Raw genomic sequence first — 17,578 nt, 5'->3', positions numbered from 1 at the left:
GAAAATAAATTGTAAGAACTGTTCTTCCAGGTTTCCATGGTATCAGATTTAGGTATTTCTACATTTCAGAATCATATCTGAACTAGCCCATTTGTCAGATATCAGCATTTTTAAATCATCATACTCTCAAGTACCTGCCTGGCATGTAACTCCACCAGACAGTCAGCACACACCTTTGCTTTAGGTCTCTCTGCTACTTCAGCAGGATGGGCTGCCACTTTCAGTTTCTTCTGACTCCATTTTCCTTGAGAAAATGAATAATCTTTAAGTATCTGATAGAATAAAGTTATGACAATCTTCAAACATGTTTAACATCATAACTGTTAACAAACCATTTCATAATACCCATCTGAAGTAGGTATTAAGTTGGTTGTTGGTGATGCTGTGTAGTTTACTTGATTAACAAATGTTGATTGAATTTTGGAGCAATAAGCACTATATTAATGGAAAATATTGACTATCCTTCAGAGAGCCATTTTAAGGTAAGATACTAAAGTCCTGTGCTTCAGAATTAACAGCTGTTGTTGCACTGTTACAAGCTGTTGAAAGCCTTCTGTAATACTCAAATTATCTTCTTCAGATTGTCTGAGTCTGTAATGCTTACTTTAGAGTTTAGCATTTTTACAGGTGACACGTTCCATAGAGCAAGTGAGGACATAAACCAACAGGAGGCAGAAGGGAAGGGCAAATAAGGCAACACATTATTGGAGTCAATCGTGAGTACACTGACTCAGCTGGGAATGTTTTAGGGAGTCAGGTGCCTGGACACAGATATCTGGTGGCATTTTAGATGTCACATAGTATAGTAACTTATGTCCTGTGCCATATCTGCTAGCCCTGTGTCTTGGATACCTTAGGGCACCTGATGGGACATTGGATGCCTTTGGTTAGACATCTGAACTGCTCCTACAGTGGTTGCTAGAGGCCAGCTGGGGAGGATCAGAGCTGGAAAGGAGTTGCAATTAAAGCACACATGGCAACTTACAGTCTTGATTAAAACTGACAGTGATGTTATCTCCTCTTCCAGATCTTTCTTTTCTCTAAGAGATTCTGGCTGGCCACAGCAGACTAGAAGCTCAGGAGCAAGGCTGAGTTGAACTGGTCTTGGTAAAGCCGGTGATGGAATTTGAGAGGTGGGAGCAGCTCTGGGATGGCTTCTCTGGGCAGGTACCTCTTCTGGAAGCTTGCTCTCTTCCCTTTTCAGAGTATTCTAAGAAACTATGAAACAAAGGTTGTAAAGGCCTCTAAATGGAGTGCGAGCTTGCATGATGAAACCTGCAACTACAGGTGGTTGTCCTTCCCTAGAAGGCAGCCAATGCCGAATTTGGGCTGATGCGCAGTAACTAAAATAATACACACCAGTATTTTAAAGCATTGATGATTTAAAAATGTATTCGGACAGAAGACCGAATATCGAAGGAAGGCCGGCAACTGGTCCTCAGAGAGAGGATGCTGCAGGAGTCTTCGCCGCCTAGGGGCTCGCCAGGCCGCAGCAGGTCCGAGCCTGGTGGGCTGTGGGCCGGCACGGAGCCTTTCCTGCCTTCCCGCCCTACACCGGCACTGCCCAAGCCGCTGTGAGGAACACCGCCTCGCGCTCGCGCCCCCTCCCCGGCTCTGACAGGGACACGGGGCACTGGAGTCGCGCGCGACCCGTCCAGGCGGGGCGGGCCCGAGCCGGCCCTCGCCCGGCGCTGCCGCCCCGCCCCTACCCACCAGCCCCAGGAAGCGCAGGGCTTTAGCGCCCTGCCCGCTGCCGCCATGCATTGTGGGGCGGCAGTAGCAGAGCCAAGATGGCGGCCAGCAGGAGGCTGATGAAGGTAACAGCCAGCGCTGCGTCGGGAAGGGCTGGCGGGCGGTGCCGAGCACCTCCACTCCGACTCGGCGCCCCTCCAGGTGTGGGGAGTCGTCTCCCCACCGCGGCCCAGTGGGGTGGTCTTCTCCGTTACTCTCGGTGGCACCCTGGGCCGGAGCGACCGGAACGAGAACAGCCGGCACCTAGGCCGCGGCCGTGAGGGGCCTTGCTGTTTCCCTCGCCGCCTTCCTGGGCTCCGGCGGCGCCTCGCGGCCCCCTAGCCGTCGCTCGGGGCTGGGTGGGGCGTTCGGCGAGCGCCGCGGGCCGCCGCGTCCCCCTCCCTCGGGGGGCTCCTGCGGTGACTAAGCAAAGAGGAAGGGCTGGGGGGGAAGGAAACGCCGTTGTTGGGACGCCTCGGCTCCTGCCCGGGGCCGGGGCAATCCCCGGGGCGCCGTGAGGGGTCCCGCCGCCGCAGGCGGTGCCGCAGTTGCGGCGCGGTCCTCAGCTGGGCCCGTGGTGAGGGCTCGGCGGGGAAGCGCCCTCTCCCCACTTCCTAGGGGTGGGGGTTCTCCCCTTTCCCCGCACTTCCTTTGGTGAGGAACATTCCCCGAACGCTCTGGGTGAAATAATTTGATTTTCGTTGTTTCGGAGAGTAACTTCTTCCTTGTATGAGTAAGAGGTTTATCACACTGAAATGTGGACTTGGGTTCAGAAGTTTCCTCATTCACTGCAGACGTGATAATGTTTTTGTCTTCATTTTATTTGTGCTAAAGTGCGGGTGATACTTGTAACCTCGGCCTCAGCTGGAAGAGTAGGCATAGTTTATTGCAAAACGCTGTTTGGGATGTGTGTTCCCATCGTTTTGCTTGAGGAGTAAGGTACTTCTTAGAAAACGATGACCACAATCCCCCTCAAAGCATAGAAGTTTATTTTATGTCTTGTATATAATTGCCAATTAAGGTCACAAACTGTACGCAGTAGGGTTTGCCTAGGACGTGCATCCATAGTGGCGTGAAGTTTAGTCATCTGTAAAATGCCACGGCAATACCTTATGGTATTTGCATGCAAAGTGCCTGTAATGTAAATCAATGCACTTGACAGGGCAGTCCTGTGTAATGTAGAGGAAAGGCCCTGTGTATCTGTTGGGTGGTGTTTGAGCCCTGATGAAAACCTGAACCTGTGGGGTGCAGTGTAGCTGTGCACTAGGCTTTGACAGGTGTATGATGATACTATTAAACTTCTTATAGTATCCTGCCTTAAAGGGCGTAGACCCCTCATAGGGCTGGGATTTCACTAGGAGGTGTAGGGCGTGTTTTGAAATTGCATTTCCTTGATTGTGCAGATACATAATTAACTGTTACAACTTGGTTATTTTCTAAGAAACCAGTAGCTCAGCAGTGCTTTCATGAGGCAAGTGCTGGTGTTTTAAGTGTGCTGTGGAGTGATCACAAATGAAATATGGTAGAAAGAAATTCTTCACCATGAAGGTGATGAGACACTGGAACAGGTTGCCCAGGGAGGTGGTGGAAGCCCCATCCCTGGAGGTTTTAAAGGCCAGGCTGGATGTGGCTCTGTACAACCTGATCTAGTGTGAGGGGTGGGAACTAGATGATCCATGTGGTCCCTTCCAACCCTAACAATTCTACGATTCCATGAAATAGTCTCTACAGTCATTCACATATATATTAATTCAGTAGCATAAGCCTTTAGTTCCCCTAAGGATCTTGATGAGCTGGCATTCGTTTGTATTTTTTCCCATTTTTAATATCTGTTGTGTTTTATTACAGCTTTAATATCATAATAGATCTGTTGCTTTATACTCAAATAAAAGTCCTTTTAGCTTCAGATAGTAATCAACTATTTAAATGTCTGGTTTCATAGGGCAGCTTTCCTGCCTGTTCTGAAAAAAAAAATAAGGAGGCATTACTTGTACAAAAGAATATCACTGTTCCTCTGGTAGGGGAAAAATATTTCCAATTATTTCTTCTCTTTAAAACAGAACTTAAGAATCGGAGAGGCAAGAAAATTTGTTCTTGTTATCTGCAGTGCTGCTCACTTTTCAGCCCCCTCCGCAGGTCCCCTTTATTTCTAAAATGTTAGGATTTTAATCTTTCACTAAAATGCCATCAAAATAGTTGTTGATTATGTGACCTTCTTTTCTAGAAGGGTGGTGTGGCAGTTGCCTCTCAGAGGGAGTGGTGTAGGAAGGAGGGAGACATTGATAACTTCCCTCTTACATTTTTACTTTCATTTCTGTGTCCTGATGTTTGTGGGTTGTGCATGTTATGTGTGGTTTCTGTGCTGGTTCCAGAACTGTGAGATGCTGTATCATGAGACTTGTGAAGGCTGTTAAAAAGCAGCCACCTTCCTGCTTTCTGGGAAGTCAAGTCAGCCCCAGTGGCCTTGAGTTTTGCCATTCATCTCAGTAGGAACAGAGTAGAGCTCTCTCCACCAGATGATGTCATCTGAATTGCTGCAGCATGATGTTTTGAGGGTCCAAACTTGCATGTGGACCAACTTGATACAATTAAGTTCTGAATTCACGGATTCACTTTTAAAAGTCTTTCACTTGAAGTTTTGCAATGTAGAAGAGTCTGTGGGTGCCTTTCTCCAGGTCATAAGATAATGAGTGATTATAGCTAAAGGAAATGGACTATTCCAGTATGTCACTCAATTATGTTTAAAATAATTTAGGCTAAGCATTAACTGTCTTTGAGCTAAATATCAAGTGAAAATAAACTTTGAACCTTTTGCAGGTCACATAAAATAAAGCAATTTCCATTTCCTTAAGGTCTTGCCAACGTTTTTAAGTAGAGCATTTTTTCTGCTCTCGTGTCATGCATCATAGTTATTCATATTAATTACAGTGGCTCAAAGTGACTGGATGTAGTTAGTTCATAATAACTGACTGTCTGCCTGTCCCAGGAAACTGGGAGTAGGAGTGTAATTTCCAGCTTCCAGATGGAAATGGGTGTCCTTGTCAGATTGTGGAAGCCACATGTATTGCAAACCTCCTTGTGACAGACTTGCTACATGTTTGCCGTTGTACTTGGACAGTTCGTTTTAAAACACAAAGTCAGGTTATAACCAGAACAATTGTCTTGTTATCTCAGGGTCTCTGTTAGCAAAGCACATCTCCTAGGCCAAAGGCCTTATTTGTGGCCTGTTTCTGCCATCATATGATCTCACTGAAGTTTTCTCTACTGATTTAGAGAAACATCTGTGGAGGTTTGCCCTTCCCAGGAGCACACCTAAGTTAGTGAAATCGTGAAATAAACATGAATCATATTACAGTGACATCTGAGGTGGAGTTTTGATCTATGAGACGCCATTACACCTCTTCAAAGAGCCACAGTTGTTAGCTCTTGACTCCTCATGTAATGTGAGAGGTGAGAATAAAGCAGTCTTTGTCAAGGATATGTTGTTACGGACAATCTACCAGGGTAAAACCAGGCAAACGGAGTAAATATATTTAGGTAAGGGTGGGAGGTTTCTTTTTAAAATACAATTATTTTGCTTCATGACCCTCTCTCATAAAAAAGCGAATTGTCTCCAAATGTGTCTGATTGTGGACACTGATCTCCAGGAGCCATGCCAGAGATGTCAGTTAAATACTTTTCACAGTTGCTACCCACCACCGTAAACCAAGCCGTTCTCTGGGCGAGGTCTGTAGCTACACGCCATGTGGAGAGCTAGTGGCTAGCTGCAAAGAGGCTATTTTGGGGCTGGACAGTCATAGTACAGACTCAGTGTAATGCTACATGCTGCTGAGGTGCATTTTCAGTAGGTGTTTTTAGGTAGTCTTTGAGAAGGCTGTCCTGGCCCCGTGTGCCGATCTGCCACAAGACTGAGTGACTGTACCTGTGAGATCTGTGCTTTTGTTCCCTGATTGCTCCACATCCACAAGTATCTTCAGTGTTAAAAATTGAAATCGGATTTGAAGAGCAAACAACGCTTCACACATCAAGTGAGCCATGTAGAGAATTATTTTAATCTTACTGGTTTTACTCTGCTCCCATAATTGCACAGTCAAACATTTATGCAATTGTTGAAGTCCATGATAAAACATAAAAGACCAGGCCACACCCAGGTACCTGCTGTGGATGGCCTGTGATCTCCAGTTTGCTGTGGTCCTGTCAACTCTCCAGCCCTTCAGATAAAGGGATTTGACATTTGAAAACTAGTTCTGAACTGGCCAAACATTCATTCCCAGTAAGAATGGTAATACAGTTTTTGAGCATTGTGTGTTTGTCATGCAGAAGTGAGAATTCTGATTCATTTTCCCTTTTTGAAACTGGGAATTGACAAAAGGATTTTTAATGAAATGAAAATACTTTGCCAAAACCTAGAATTACTCAGTAAGTAAAAGGCATATGAGTATGCAGGAGTTGTAATGCTGCAAAGGAAAGTTAATAGCCGTTCTTATGAAAGCTAGAAGCTGTTTGGGTTTTTTGAGTTAGTTTTGCCATTTTTCTGTGTGTAAAATTTTCTTCTAAAGTATTTAAACCTCTCTATGCTGTGTGGGATTTCAGAAGTAAAACTGGTTTCTTATCAGTGTCTTGAAGCCTGTTTAGCTTTGTGACACTTGATTTAGAAAAGGTGTTTATAAACAAGGTAAGCATAAACAGCAGGTTTGTGGCTTGGAGTTACTGCTGTAGACTTGTTTTTCTTTGTGCATTTAATAGCATTCTGGGCTCAATACAGAGCTCACTGAAGTCAGTATGAGCTCTTAAGCTTATTCCTGTATTCCTGGGTTGCACTCTTGCAACTCTTCACCCTGTTTCCCCATCTGGTTTGGTTTTTTTTGGAGAAGTCCCAACACTTGAAAGCTGTATGGGCAAAGCAATTGGAGGTGCAGGGCTTTTAAAAGACTTAACTACATTTTAGGCTGATGTCACTTATTTTAATTTCAAGCATTTAAGTTTTGCTTTGAACAGTGGAAATGATTACACAACATTGAAAACAAACATTTTAAATCCTTATTGAGATGTATGAGAGGTAGTAGATACTTCTATAACTACCTTCAGCATTATACTTGAAGATCAGATACTACCTCTGAAACATTTCAAGTGCTGCGTCTAATGCTTCCTCTGAGCATATCCAGACTACAAACATCACCTCTCCAGAGAGCCCTGTGAAATGTGACATTTTTGTTTTACTGATGGGGAATTGAATGCAGCAAGGTTATGTGCAAGGTTGATAACAGAGTGGGGAAGGAAAACTGATTGAAATTTGTACTGCAGTCTGCTAGCCTTTAGTTACACTCCTCCTGCATTCCTTTAACTATGTTACTTGACAAAATTAAGGGGTGGAGGACAAGAAAAGGAATTAATCTGTTTACTGTCTGCATAGGCCCTGAAGTATTATTTTGAAATTAATTTCTGGATGGTATCCTCTTACCTCATAACATAATTTTTGTCCCTTTGGAGTTGCTCAAGATGATGTTAGATGCAGTATTAACTTCTAATCTGTACTGTTTGAAAGTATCCAGTAGCTCATTCACTTTTTTTAACAGTGCGTTTATACTGTAGTTGTGTCTGCCTCTGTACCTCTGAGGCAGTTAGATCTTTATTAAGGGTTGTGGCAGGTGTCAGAGAGAAACCAAAACCACCCCTCCTCACATCCTCAAATTGTGAATGCTAAATCTCTTGCTACTCCTGATGCGCTAGACACAAAACCCCTGAAAGTTTAACTTGAGCATTACATTGCATTTTTGGGAATAACAGTAAGGGAAAAAAGAAAGTACAAAACCAACCCCAAAATGCCAGTAATAACAAAACCCCTCCTGTTTAAAAATAAGAGAATTTATCTCAAACACTTCCAGTATAAAAAAAAAAATCATTTCTTTTACCAATTTGAATCTCTTAAGGGTGTAGTTTGGGCAAGTCCTCTGCTAAGATAGGCTTGATTGTCTATGATCTTCCTGTGTGTGAGAAGAGTTGCCTAGTTTGTTCCCATCTGTCCCATTTTTTTGCTTGTCAGTTACTATCACAGGACTCAAGGCAGCAGAAAGGAAACATGGGATACAGCCCTGATACCTCAGCATAATTCAACACTGGTTTGATTTTGAGAGTGAATTCCTGCAAAGGCTTCATGTGTCAGTTTGAAGAGAAAGATGTCCCAAATAATTTTCAGCTACTGCTTTAGTGTCTTCTAGGCCATTTAATTCCCTCTGTCATGTGGTGGAATTGAGGGGGAAATGGGGAGCAATATGCATATTTGGTTTAAACTTTGCTTTCATACAAAGATTTATCATTTTGTGATCATCTCTGTGCTGGTTTTGTGCATTTCTTAATTCAGCATCCACTTTTTTTTCTAACCTGAATCTAATTATAAACTGTAGGTGTTTAATTTTCCAGTGATGTGAAGCCATGCTCTCCTAATTTGTTTTATTAGCTTAGTAACATACGTGAATTAGAGTTATAGTACTCCCTATTTTCTGTGTCTGGGCAATTGTTCTCTGGGCCAGAAGTGTAATGAACCTGTGAGAAAAGGTGTGTGGAAGCTGCACACCTCCTGGGACATTATGGGGGAAATTTCTGTTGTATGTACTGTGGGTTTAATAACAGTAACAAGAAAATTGTCAAAACCCATTCTCATTTCCTTGTTTTAGAGTGAAGGCACTTGTGGTGCATGTTTATTCGTGCTTAAATACCTACTGGTTAATTAGCTTATTTTGCTTCCAGTGTTTGATGTGCTACATCTAGTGTGGAATGGGATTTATCCCTTTTACAGCCCGTGGGGTAGTGGTTTGCCAGGACTTTGCTCTCCTGCCCTTATCAGGGGACAATTGGTCTGGAGTGGGTCAGGCTCTCCTGAGCTGCTGCTTTGTGTGCACCGAGCATCCAAAGCCAGCTGTAAGGCACTGTGTGGATTTGCAGGTTTAGGGATCATAAAGGATCTCTTATAGCTGTGATAATAAAGGTTATTTGCTTTTGAATAGTATGGTTTTCTCTGTATCCTTACAAATGTGCTTCATGGGATTATTTTTGGTAGGTTTTATGTTTTCCTGCTCTAAGGAAATAAAATAATCCTCTTAGGCTTTTTTAAAAAAGCACCCAACTGTCTGTGATGTTGCATAAATCTAGCAGCAGTGGAATTTGAGGATTAATCCACAGGTCTAGACTAAATAGTCCATTTTAGAGTCGTGAGGATTGTGCTGGGCATCAGTTCAATATTCAAGACTCCAAGGTTAAACTGCTGTGTTCCCAGTGTGCCCTTGCTTTCATAGGTGCAGTGGGTGGGAATGTAAATGTTCATCTGATGTGTGGCTGTCATGTGCTTTGTTTCATGTGCATCTGGAAATCTCATTTTCCCTTTGGGTTTGCATTTTATCATGATGATAAGTTTATGCAAGAGATTACTGCAAGTATTAAATCTCCCGCAGTCAGATGCAGAGGGGTTTGATCTAAGATGAACACAGAGGTTCCCTTGTATTGGGAAAACTGCTGGATTTAGTTTTTCAGTGTGTGGTGCCTTTGCTTGTAGTTGGTGTTTTTATTATCATCATATACAGCCCAGCTTTGCAAATATGCCAGCAGCCAGGGAAGAACTGTGTGCTGGCAGAGGGCACCAAGGTTGCTGTATAAGCAACATTTTTCCTAACCTATGTGGACATGCAGGCGTGTGCTTCAGCTTTGAAAGCACTGGGAAAGTTTTATAGCTCACTGTGGATGACTTTTGAATTTGAATTCAGTTAAATTCTCTTTCAGGCTAACCCTTCTGAATTTAATGCGAAAGGGCTAAAACTGGGGGGGAGGTGTGGAATGAAACAGTGAAACCTTGTTTGGTTTTAGTCCAGGAAGCAGTTGCTGCACTAGGGATTATATATACTTTTAAATATTAAAATGTTTCAATACTTGTTGTGGTGCTTCCTAGATCTCTAACAGATCAAAAATTGTTTGGTGAGGAATTGGTGCAGAAACAGCTTGTGCAAGTGTGATACAGCTACAAAGGTACCTTAATGTGTACTGTTAACATTGAGGTACAAAAGCAGAGATAAAGCTGTGTCTCTTGAGTTCTTGATCTAAATAGGGACTAGTATGGCTTAGATAATTGATGCAAACCCAGAGAAGTGAAGCTGAGCATGCAGGAATTCAATTTTCAGTTGAAATAATGGGCCTGTTCACTGACTTTATCCATGTTTTAAACTGTTACCAAATAATTCTTCCACAACACTAGTTTCCTTCAGGCAAGCCCTATGTTGAACTTTATTCTTATGCTTCATAGTGAATAGGATGCTACCAAAGGCACTAACTTGCACTGGAGGTATAAAAGCATTTTAAATGCACTTTTTAAATACTCCTGTGTCTGTAGTGATCTTAAGAACAAGCAACTTCTGTATTTTCATGACACCGTAAAAAAAAAAGTTGGGTGGTTTGTGTGTTTTTATCAGAGGATTTTAATTTCTCACAGGTACAAAATTCTGTTTCTCATTTGTGTGGATTACCACCACTGCAACCTCCAGCTGCTTTAACAGTAGAGAAACCCGTACTGACCACTAATCATTTTGAAAACTAAATGTGAGCATCTTCACTTCATGCTGTTATTCACTTACCTCTCTGGTTGCTTTCCAGGAGCTTGAAGAAATCCGCAAATGTGGAATGAAAAACTTCCGTAATATCCAGGTTGATGAAGCTAATTTATTGACCTGGCAAGGGCTTATTGTTCCTGTGAGTATAGATTGTTCCTTATTCTAATGAGCTTTAAAATAGACTGAGGACCATTTGTATCTCCTAAATCCAGAGTTTAGTAGCATTGCTGGTGACCAGGAGATCAATTCTGAACCCTGGCAAAAATCTTTTTCTTATTATAAAAACCTGGCTTCCAGAGTTGGGGCTTTGTGCAGAAGGTCATTGTTTATAACTACAAGATGAGTTTTATATAGATTATACTGCAGCACTGGAAACCTTCTCTGAGTGGTGAGATGTGCTCCTGGATTTAATTCTTGCTTCTCTTCAGGCATCTTGTGGAATCTGGAGCAAACACAGTAATCTTCCTGTCACATTTTAGTTAGAAGGAACACCTACTGACATTATCAGACTTTTCTAGAGCAAACCACAGAAGACACTCAACTAAAGAAAAATCCACCTGTGATTGCAAGGAGTTCCAGGCTTCTCTGATCATTTTCTGCACGTGGATGGTTCAAAATTGTAGGCTTGATCTGACACAAAATTGCCACCAGCAAGAGCTGTGGACTCAGTGGTGGCACTGGGTTACTTGGAAGAGGTGTTGGAAGGGGAAGGCAAATTAAGTTTGTAGTTTATTACATTCAAGCTTGAAGTGCAAAATCTACATGAAGTAGCTAACCACTTATATTAGTCAAATAGAGATTTGTTACTAAGGAGAAAGCAGGAAATCTAGCATGCTGAATTCCTTGGTTGAAAGTCACTTGGATTTTCACCTCCTGTTTTTCCACTAACATGGCCCATGCTCTTTGTTACATGAGCTGCTTTGAAGACTGCAGCAAGAGTTGTTGTGCCACTAGGTCATCAGTTCTGCATTTCTTTAGGTGCTACCAAAAAGGATCCCTCAGCTACTGTAAATCTGTCCTTTTATTGCAACACTTTGAAACCCTCTTTAGCAGTGCCTCTTCTTTGTTAGTTGGAAGGTGTTCCTGAATTCTGAGAGAATGGCTGGGCCCTTGCACTTTCAATACAGCAGAAATATCCTTAGTTTTCTGTTTACTTTTATTCCTGCAAGCAGTTCCTTTGAGTGGCTGAGGCTACTCTTGCAAATCAAGCAAGCAGGACTTGACATTAAGATTTGACTGAGCTGAGAAACAATGTGTGTCAATAAACTCTAATAGTTAGAGAGGAACTGTTCTGACTGGGAGTCAAGCAGAAAATGGACATTTTTAAGCCAGGTGAACTGAACATGTTCACAAATTGTAGTATCATCTGGAGGCCAGAACAAGTGAGCTGTGGGGGGAGAGCACACTAACTGCTAAAGTTGTCACCACCACCAAAAGTTGTTGGATTGCTTGGATACAAAGAGATTGTAAAGTGACTCTAGTTAGCTCTTCACTGCTGAAATGGTGCTGCATTTCTTAGAAACACTCAACCATATGGCTGAAACTGAAACTCAATGTTTTCTCTTGAATAGTGTTTTAATAAAATGCTCCCCACCCCCAAATGTTGGTAAGCCTTCTGGAGTGGGTTTGATTGCAGTAAATGGTCTGGTTGGTAATGAATCATAGAATCCTAGAATGGCTTAGGTTGGAAGGGACCTCAGAGATAATCTACTTCAACCTCCTGCCATGGGCAGGGACACTTCTCAACTAGACTCAGCTGCTCAAGGCCTCATCCAGCCTGGCCTTAAATACCTTCAGGGAGGAGGCCTCCGCAACCTCCCTGGGCAGCCTATTCCAGGATCTCAGCACCCTTGTACTGAAGAACTTCTCCTTAAGATCTACTCTGGTCCTACTCTCCCTCAGCTTCAAACCATTCCTGCTTTTCCTACTGCTAGACACCCTTATGAAGGCCCCCCTTCCTGTAGGATCCCTTCAGCTATTGGAAGGCAGTTCTAAGGTTCCCCCAGAGTCGTCATCTCTCCAGGCTGAACACCCTCAGCTCCCTCAGCCTATCCTCACAGCAGAGGTGCTCCAACCCTTGGGTCATCTTTGTGGCCCTCCTCTGGACTCGCGGCAACAGCTCTGTGTCCTTCTTATGCTGGGGACAACAGAACTGGACACAGAATGTGTGATTATACTTCACACCAACTGGGAACTCTTGTCCTCCTTCATGAATCTTCATACTTCATTTTTGTAGGCTTGAAATGCAGAACTGATTTATTCTTCCTCCTGTTTTCTGTGGTTACTGTCTGAAGCAGTTTCAATAGTCTAACAAGTTTTCTAAGTGACATTCTAGGCATTGTTTTTTGTTTCAGCATCAAGAACCACTTTGCTTTACTTCACAGTTCTCTCATCATGCTCCTTCCAAAATGATCTGATAAGAGTGGGTGCTAAAACTGCATACAAATTGAGAATGTTCTCATCAGCAGACAGTGAATGTCTATCTTTAGTACCAATGAATGCTCAGCAGATTTTTGTGTAGTCAGCACAGAAATGTTCTCAGAACATAGAGGGAAATCTGACAAATCCAATTGCTTTGCTGTTTGTGCCACATAAAGGTTGGGAGAAACCTGATTTCCTTGTTGTGCTTCCTGTTTGTGTGTCTCTGAGTTTGTGATGGTTTTTTGAAATACAAAGTTGGGAATACAAATATTTATTAGGCAGGACCTTGAGTGTAGAGTAAATGGGACTGGATGCTTTCTTACCAGCAGAGATGTCAGCCAGCTTTAGAACAATGTTAGTTGTTTTTTTCCAGGGTGAGTACAAAAGCAGAGCTTCTATCTCCTCTTACTAAATAGGATTTGATGTTTCCGGGCACATAGTCGAGGCAGTATGTGTTGGAAGGAAGTCCCTTTAAAAGAGGTCATTTGGTAGATCAAAGGCTTGAAGAATGCTTTTTCTGAATTGTATCCATTAGAACATGGCAGAGTCTTGACATTGTGCTTTCTTGTTGCAGGACAATCCTCCATATGATAAAGGAGCCTTCAGAATCGAAATCAACTTCCCAGCAGAATACCCATTCAAACCTCCTAAGATTACATTTAAAACAAAGATCTATCACCCTAACATCGATGAAAAGGGGCAGGTTTGTCTGCCAGTAATTAGTGCTGAAAACTGGAAGCCAGCAACCAAAACTGACCAAGGTAGGATTGCTCATGGAGAAGGAATTGGATATTGAGAAACTCTGTATTTAAATTCAAAGCTTGTCAGCTGGGCACTGCTCTTCTGGTGCAGTCCTTGTGGTAAGGTTTGTCTCATGAGTCAGGAGTGCAATTCTCTTGGAATCTCATTCTGTTACTGGAGCCTAAGGTGACCCTGACATGTGGCACTTCTACTTCCAGGAAACCTCAAGCTCTTCATGACTGAAGAGTTTATTAAGGTGATGTCCTCACCATGCTTAAAAAAATGTAGTGGTGGTTTGTATGTAGGGGTTTTCTGTTTCTTTTTAAACAATGACTTCATGATCCTTCATAACACCTTCATAAGAAGTGTTCACTCTGTCTGGATGTTTGAAAGAAAGGATCTAAAACCTCAGTGCTTTCCGTCTTTTATAATCTCTATGTGGTTTGGCGATTTGGACATAGGGTTTGAAATATGTAGGGAGTCATAAACAAAACCTGAAATCATCATGCAAATTAGCAGCGATGATCTAAGAACTTAATGCATAGGGTGTCTTTGGATAAGATTTAAATCTTTTAAGGAAAAAAGTGTCACTGGGCTCTGTGGCAGACTGAGTGTGATCTCTGATGTTGTTGGGGTAAGAATTGCCTGTTCTCTGGCAGATAATGATTAGTATGAGATGAAACATTTATTATTGTACATAGAGAAAGAGCAAACATCCTTGGAAAAAAAGTGTATTTTTTTAAGACTAATTCAAATGAGTTGCAGTTTAGTCCAGTGCTAGAGCTTCAGTGCCACTGGAGTGTCTTGCTGTGTAGGAGAATACTTCCTTCCAGATTTCTCTTCAGGTTGTTTTCATTTCATCGGTGTTCCTAATAGTAAACAGCGCTCTACTGGAGGTTTGCTTCTTGGGTACTTCTGTATGCTCATAAAGGACGTAAGCTTGCATCATCTTACCTCAAAGACATAAAAAAGGCTGTAGTTGTTTTGGAAAGATCAGGCAGTTGAATGTTGGGGAAACAGGGGTTGGCAGCAAAAGGAACCTGTTAAATAGGTCAGTGAAGATCTTCTGGTTTGTTGTTGATTTATCCCAGATTTTACAGGATAAAGATCCCTGGGGGAGATGAAATTGAAACAATGTGGAGAAGACTTCTGTTAACACCTTATAAGTTTTCTTAGCCTTATGAGCCTTCTAAGTTAAGGAAGGATCTGTCTCTATGTAGCCTGAAACACAAGCAAGCTTTAGTTGGAACTATTGAAGCAGTAGGATCGTAGAATTGCCTGCTTGGAAAAGACCTTAAGGTCATGGAGTCTGACCGTAACCTGGCATCTCCCTGTACACAGCTGTTGGACCATGTCCCTCGGCTCCTCATCATCCCTTGTATGCAGGAAATGGTGTCTCCCTGAGAAGTAGCAATTCCCTTTTAATCTGAGTCAATAAAAATTACACTAAAGTCAGAATGTGGAACAAATCACGGGTTACCAAAACGTTGCAGATCTCTGGGATTCTGCTGTGTTGTAGTCTTTTGTTTGTCTTTTAAACTCTTTCTTCAAGAAGTCATTTTTGTGTCAGCATCTGTTGTTACAACATCAGTGTCTGAACCTGCAACAGCCTCACTGCTCAAGTGCCTATTCCTTTTTCCTTCCATGCTGGAAAACAAGCTTCAGTCGTTTTGCTTCTTGAGCCTTTGTCAAGAAATAATTCAGCATTATTAGCACAGCATCAAAGCGATGGGTTTGATCAGTCAGCTGTCAGGAAAGTGGAGAGATTAAGTTTATCATAAATCATTAACTCTCCTTTCGTGTACTAAACACACATCTTGCCGCTGTACTTACGAATTTATGCTTAACATGAAAACAGACTGCTGGCGACAGCATAGTTTTAAGATGCTGTGGGTATTAAAGCAACTCCTGTTAGGAGAATCCTCATCTTTTCTGACTTGTGTGTTAAATAGCCTTAACACAGGAACACTTCTTCTCTTGTACTGAGTGAAAGGGGATTGTCATGTGCAGTATTCCGATGCAGTCATCAATATGGCAACAGTCATTGTAAGGCCAGGACTGGTGAGTTCCTGTGCACTAAGCAGATACCAGCTCTGCCTGCCTTAGGTGGCTTGTTTGGTTTTAAACTCTGGTTTGTGGTGTAAGAAATGCTTCTGCTTAGCAGTGTAGCAACAAGCATATTTCTCTGGATTTTGAGAGTTTATTTTGAGATGTTCCCCATTCCTGTCAGGTAAAAATGGGAAAGAGTATGACCATGGAAAAATGGATGCTCTGAAAGAAGCCACTCGGGTATTCTAGCATCTGCTGGAGTGATAAGTATGCTAAGAACTTGTGTTGCAGATCTAGGGAGAATCCAGTTAAACTGCTCAGCAGCAGCTTCAGAACAAAAGACAGACTTTTGAGTGTTCACACAATGTGTAGCTGGGTTGTGGAGCAACCTGCTCTGGGTGGTACAGGTGTCAGTGGTGTAGGTGAGTGCAGAAAGAAGCAGCTGGCTCCAGTGTGCTGTGTATGAAGTTTAGTTACACTTGCTTTAAAAACTGTTGGGATGCTGCTTTGCTTTCCTCTGGGTAGCCCACATCTACTCAATCAGAACATTGTTAATGTAGTTGTACAGTGAAATGCTTTTTCTGTTTATCCACCCAGTGTAGCCTTGCCCAGGCACAAGGACACCTTTAAGTGGGTGGATAGGGGAACTCCTGATTGTTGTTGCTGGTCTGGCTTTAAGTGGTTGGGAGAATGTCTGAGGAAAACACAGCAATAAATGTCATTGTACTGTGTGAGCTTCCCTACATTAATGTCAAGTACAGTTCAGTTATTTTAAGAATGACATTTCCTTTGAATGTGGCAGGTGAGTGTGCATAGACATGGCTGTGAACAGTGAGGTGAAAGGCATCTTGCAGTCCTCATCCATTTGCTTGCCCAGTGTACACTGGAGCAATACCCTGCCTCTGCTGGTGGAGGTATTTGGGATAAAGGGAAGAATTGTCTGTTGCTTACAGGAAAAAATAGAGCTGGGAAAAGGATTTCCAAAAGCAGTCCTGGTTACAACTGCAGCATCATGACAGATGTTGGGGGGAAAAAAGTGTTCTGTGATGGAAAATCCATCTTTACCCAATCCCTTGTGTATGAACTTGTCTGTGAAATTTGCCCTCTTAGTCGTAGGAGAGGTTTTCAGGTAGGATGTTAGGTACATCAGAAATAATTTGTAGTGCATTTTTGTCTCTCCTGAAGTTGATTTCGTTTACAAATACAATTTGCTGGTGTTCATCCACAGTCATGGAACTAAATCTTGGCATATTGTTGTAGCTCGTTCATGCTTTGCTTTGGAAAAGACCCTAGATTTATGGGAACATATTTAAATGCAGATTGAGCTCTTTTCTTAATGGGGAATTTTGCTTACTTTCTGAATTTTAATTTTATTTCTTTTTTTAATTAACCATCTTGGTCTCTGACGGTGTTTATACTTCTCTTAACAGTAATCCAGTCCCTCATAGCTCTGGTGAATGATCCACAGCCCGAGCACCCCCTTCGGGCTGACCTAGCTGAAGAATACTCTAAGGACCGTAAAAAATTCTGTAAGAACGCTGAAGAGTTTACAAAGAAATATGGTGAAAAGCGACCAGTGGACTAAAACCTGACACAGTTGATGTCAGCACCCTGTGATAGAAGATCGGAGCAGTGCATTTGAGACACCCCCGTAAAGCAGGACTCTATGGAAAATTGACAAGTGCCACCTTTTGGTGTTAACTTGTGGCTGTTACTAACTTTCTACAGTTTTCTTAATCAAAAGTGGGCTAGGTAACCTGTAAAGAAAGGATTAAAATTTAAGATGTTCTAGTTCTGCTTTCTTTGTTTAAAAATCACTGCTTCAATATTCTTTAAAGTATGCTGGTTTTTTTTTTTTTCTTTTTCTTGTCAGAATTTATCAAAAATATCTTAGACTTATATTCTGCCCTTAAATTGAAAAGGTTGTGGCTGTCACTTCTTTTTCCATACAGTTCCCACTCTCCTGAGTTCATTTAATTCTTCATTGAATTTTATTCCACTCCCCAAACTCATGTTTTAGGGGGTGGGGGAGGAAAGAAAAG

At 42.3% G+C, this 17,578-nt stretch overlaps 1 protein-coding gene across 1 annotated transcript; it reads left to right on the top strand.

The window, feature by feature from the left end:
* Nucleotides 1-1,746: 1,746 nt before the first annotated feature.
* UBE2L3 (ubiquitin conjugating enzyme E2 L3) lies at nucleotides 1,747-17,564 on the top strand. Its single transcript, XM_054173311.1, has 4 exons — nucleotides 1,747-1,817; nucleotides 10,369-10,464; nucleotides 13,321-13,507; nucleotides 16,967-17,564. The coding sequence occupies exons 1-4, from the start codon at nucleotides 1,791-1,793 to the stop codon at nucleotides 17,119-17,121; spliced, it is 465 nt and encodes a 154-aa protein (XP_054029286.1). The 5' UTR covers nucleotides 1,747-1,790; the 3' UTR covers nucleotides 17,122-17,564.
* The last annotated feature ends 14 nt before the right edge of the window (nucleotides 17,565-17,578 follow it).

This window comes from Dryobates pubescens, chromosome 25 (assembly GCF_014839835.1).
Source record: "Dryobates pubescens isolate bDryPub1 chromosome 25, bDryPub1.pri, whole genome shotgun sequence".
In the NCBI taxonomy this organism is placed as follows: Eukaryota; Metazoa; Chordata; class Aves; order Piciformes; family Picidae; genus Dryobates; species Dryobates pubescens.
Note: the sequence above shows the minus strand (reverse complement) of the source record. Positions and strands in the feature narration are given on the sequence as shown.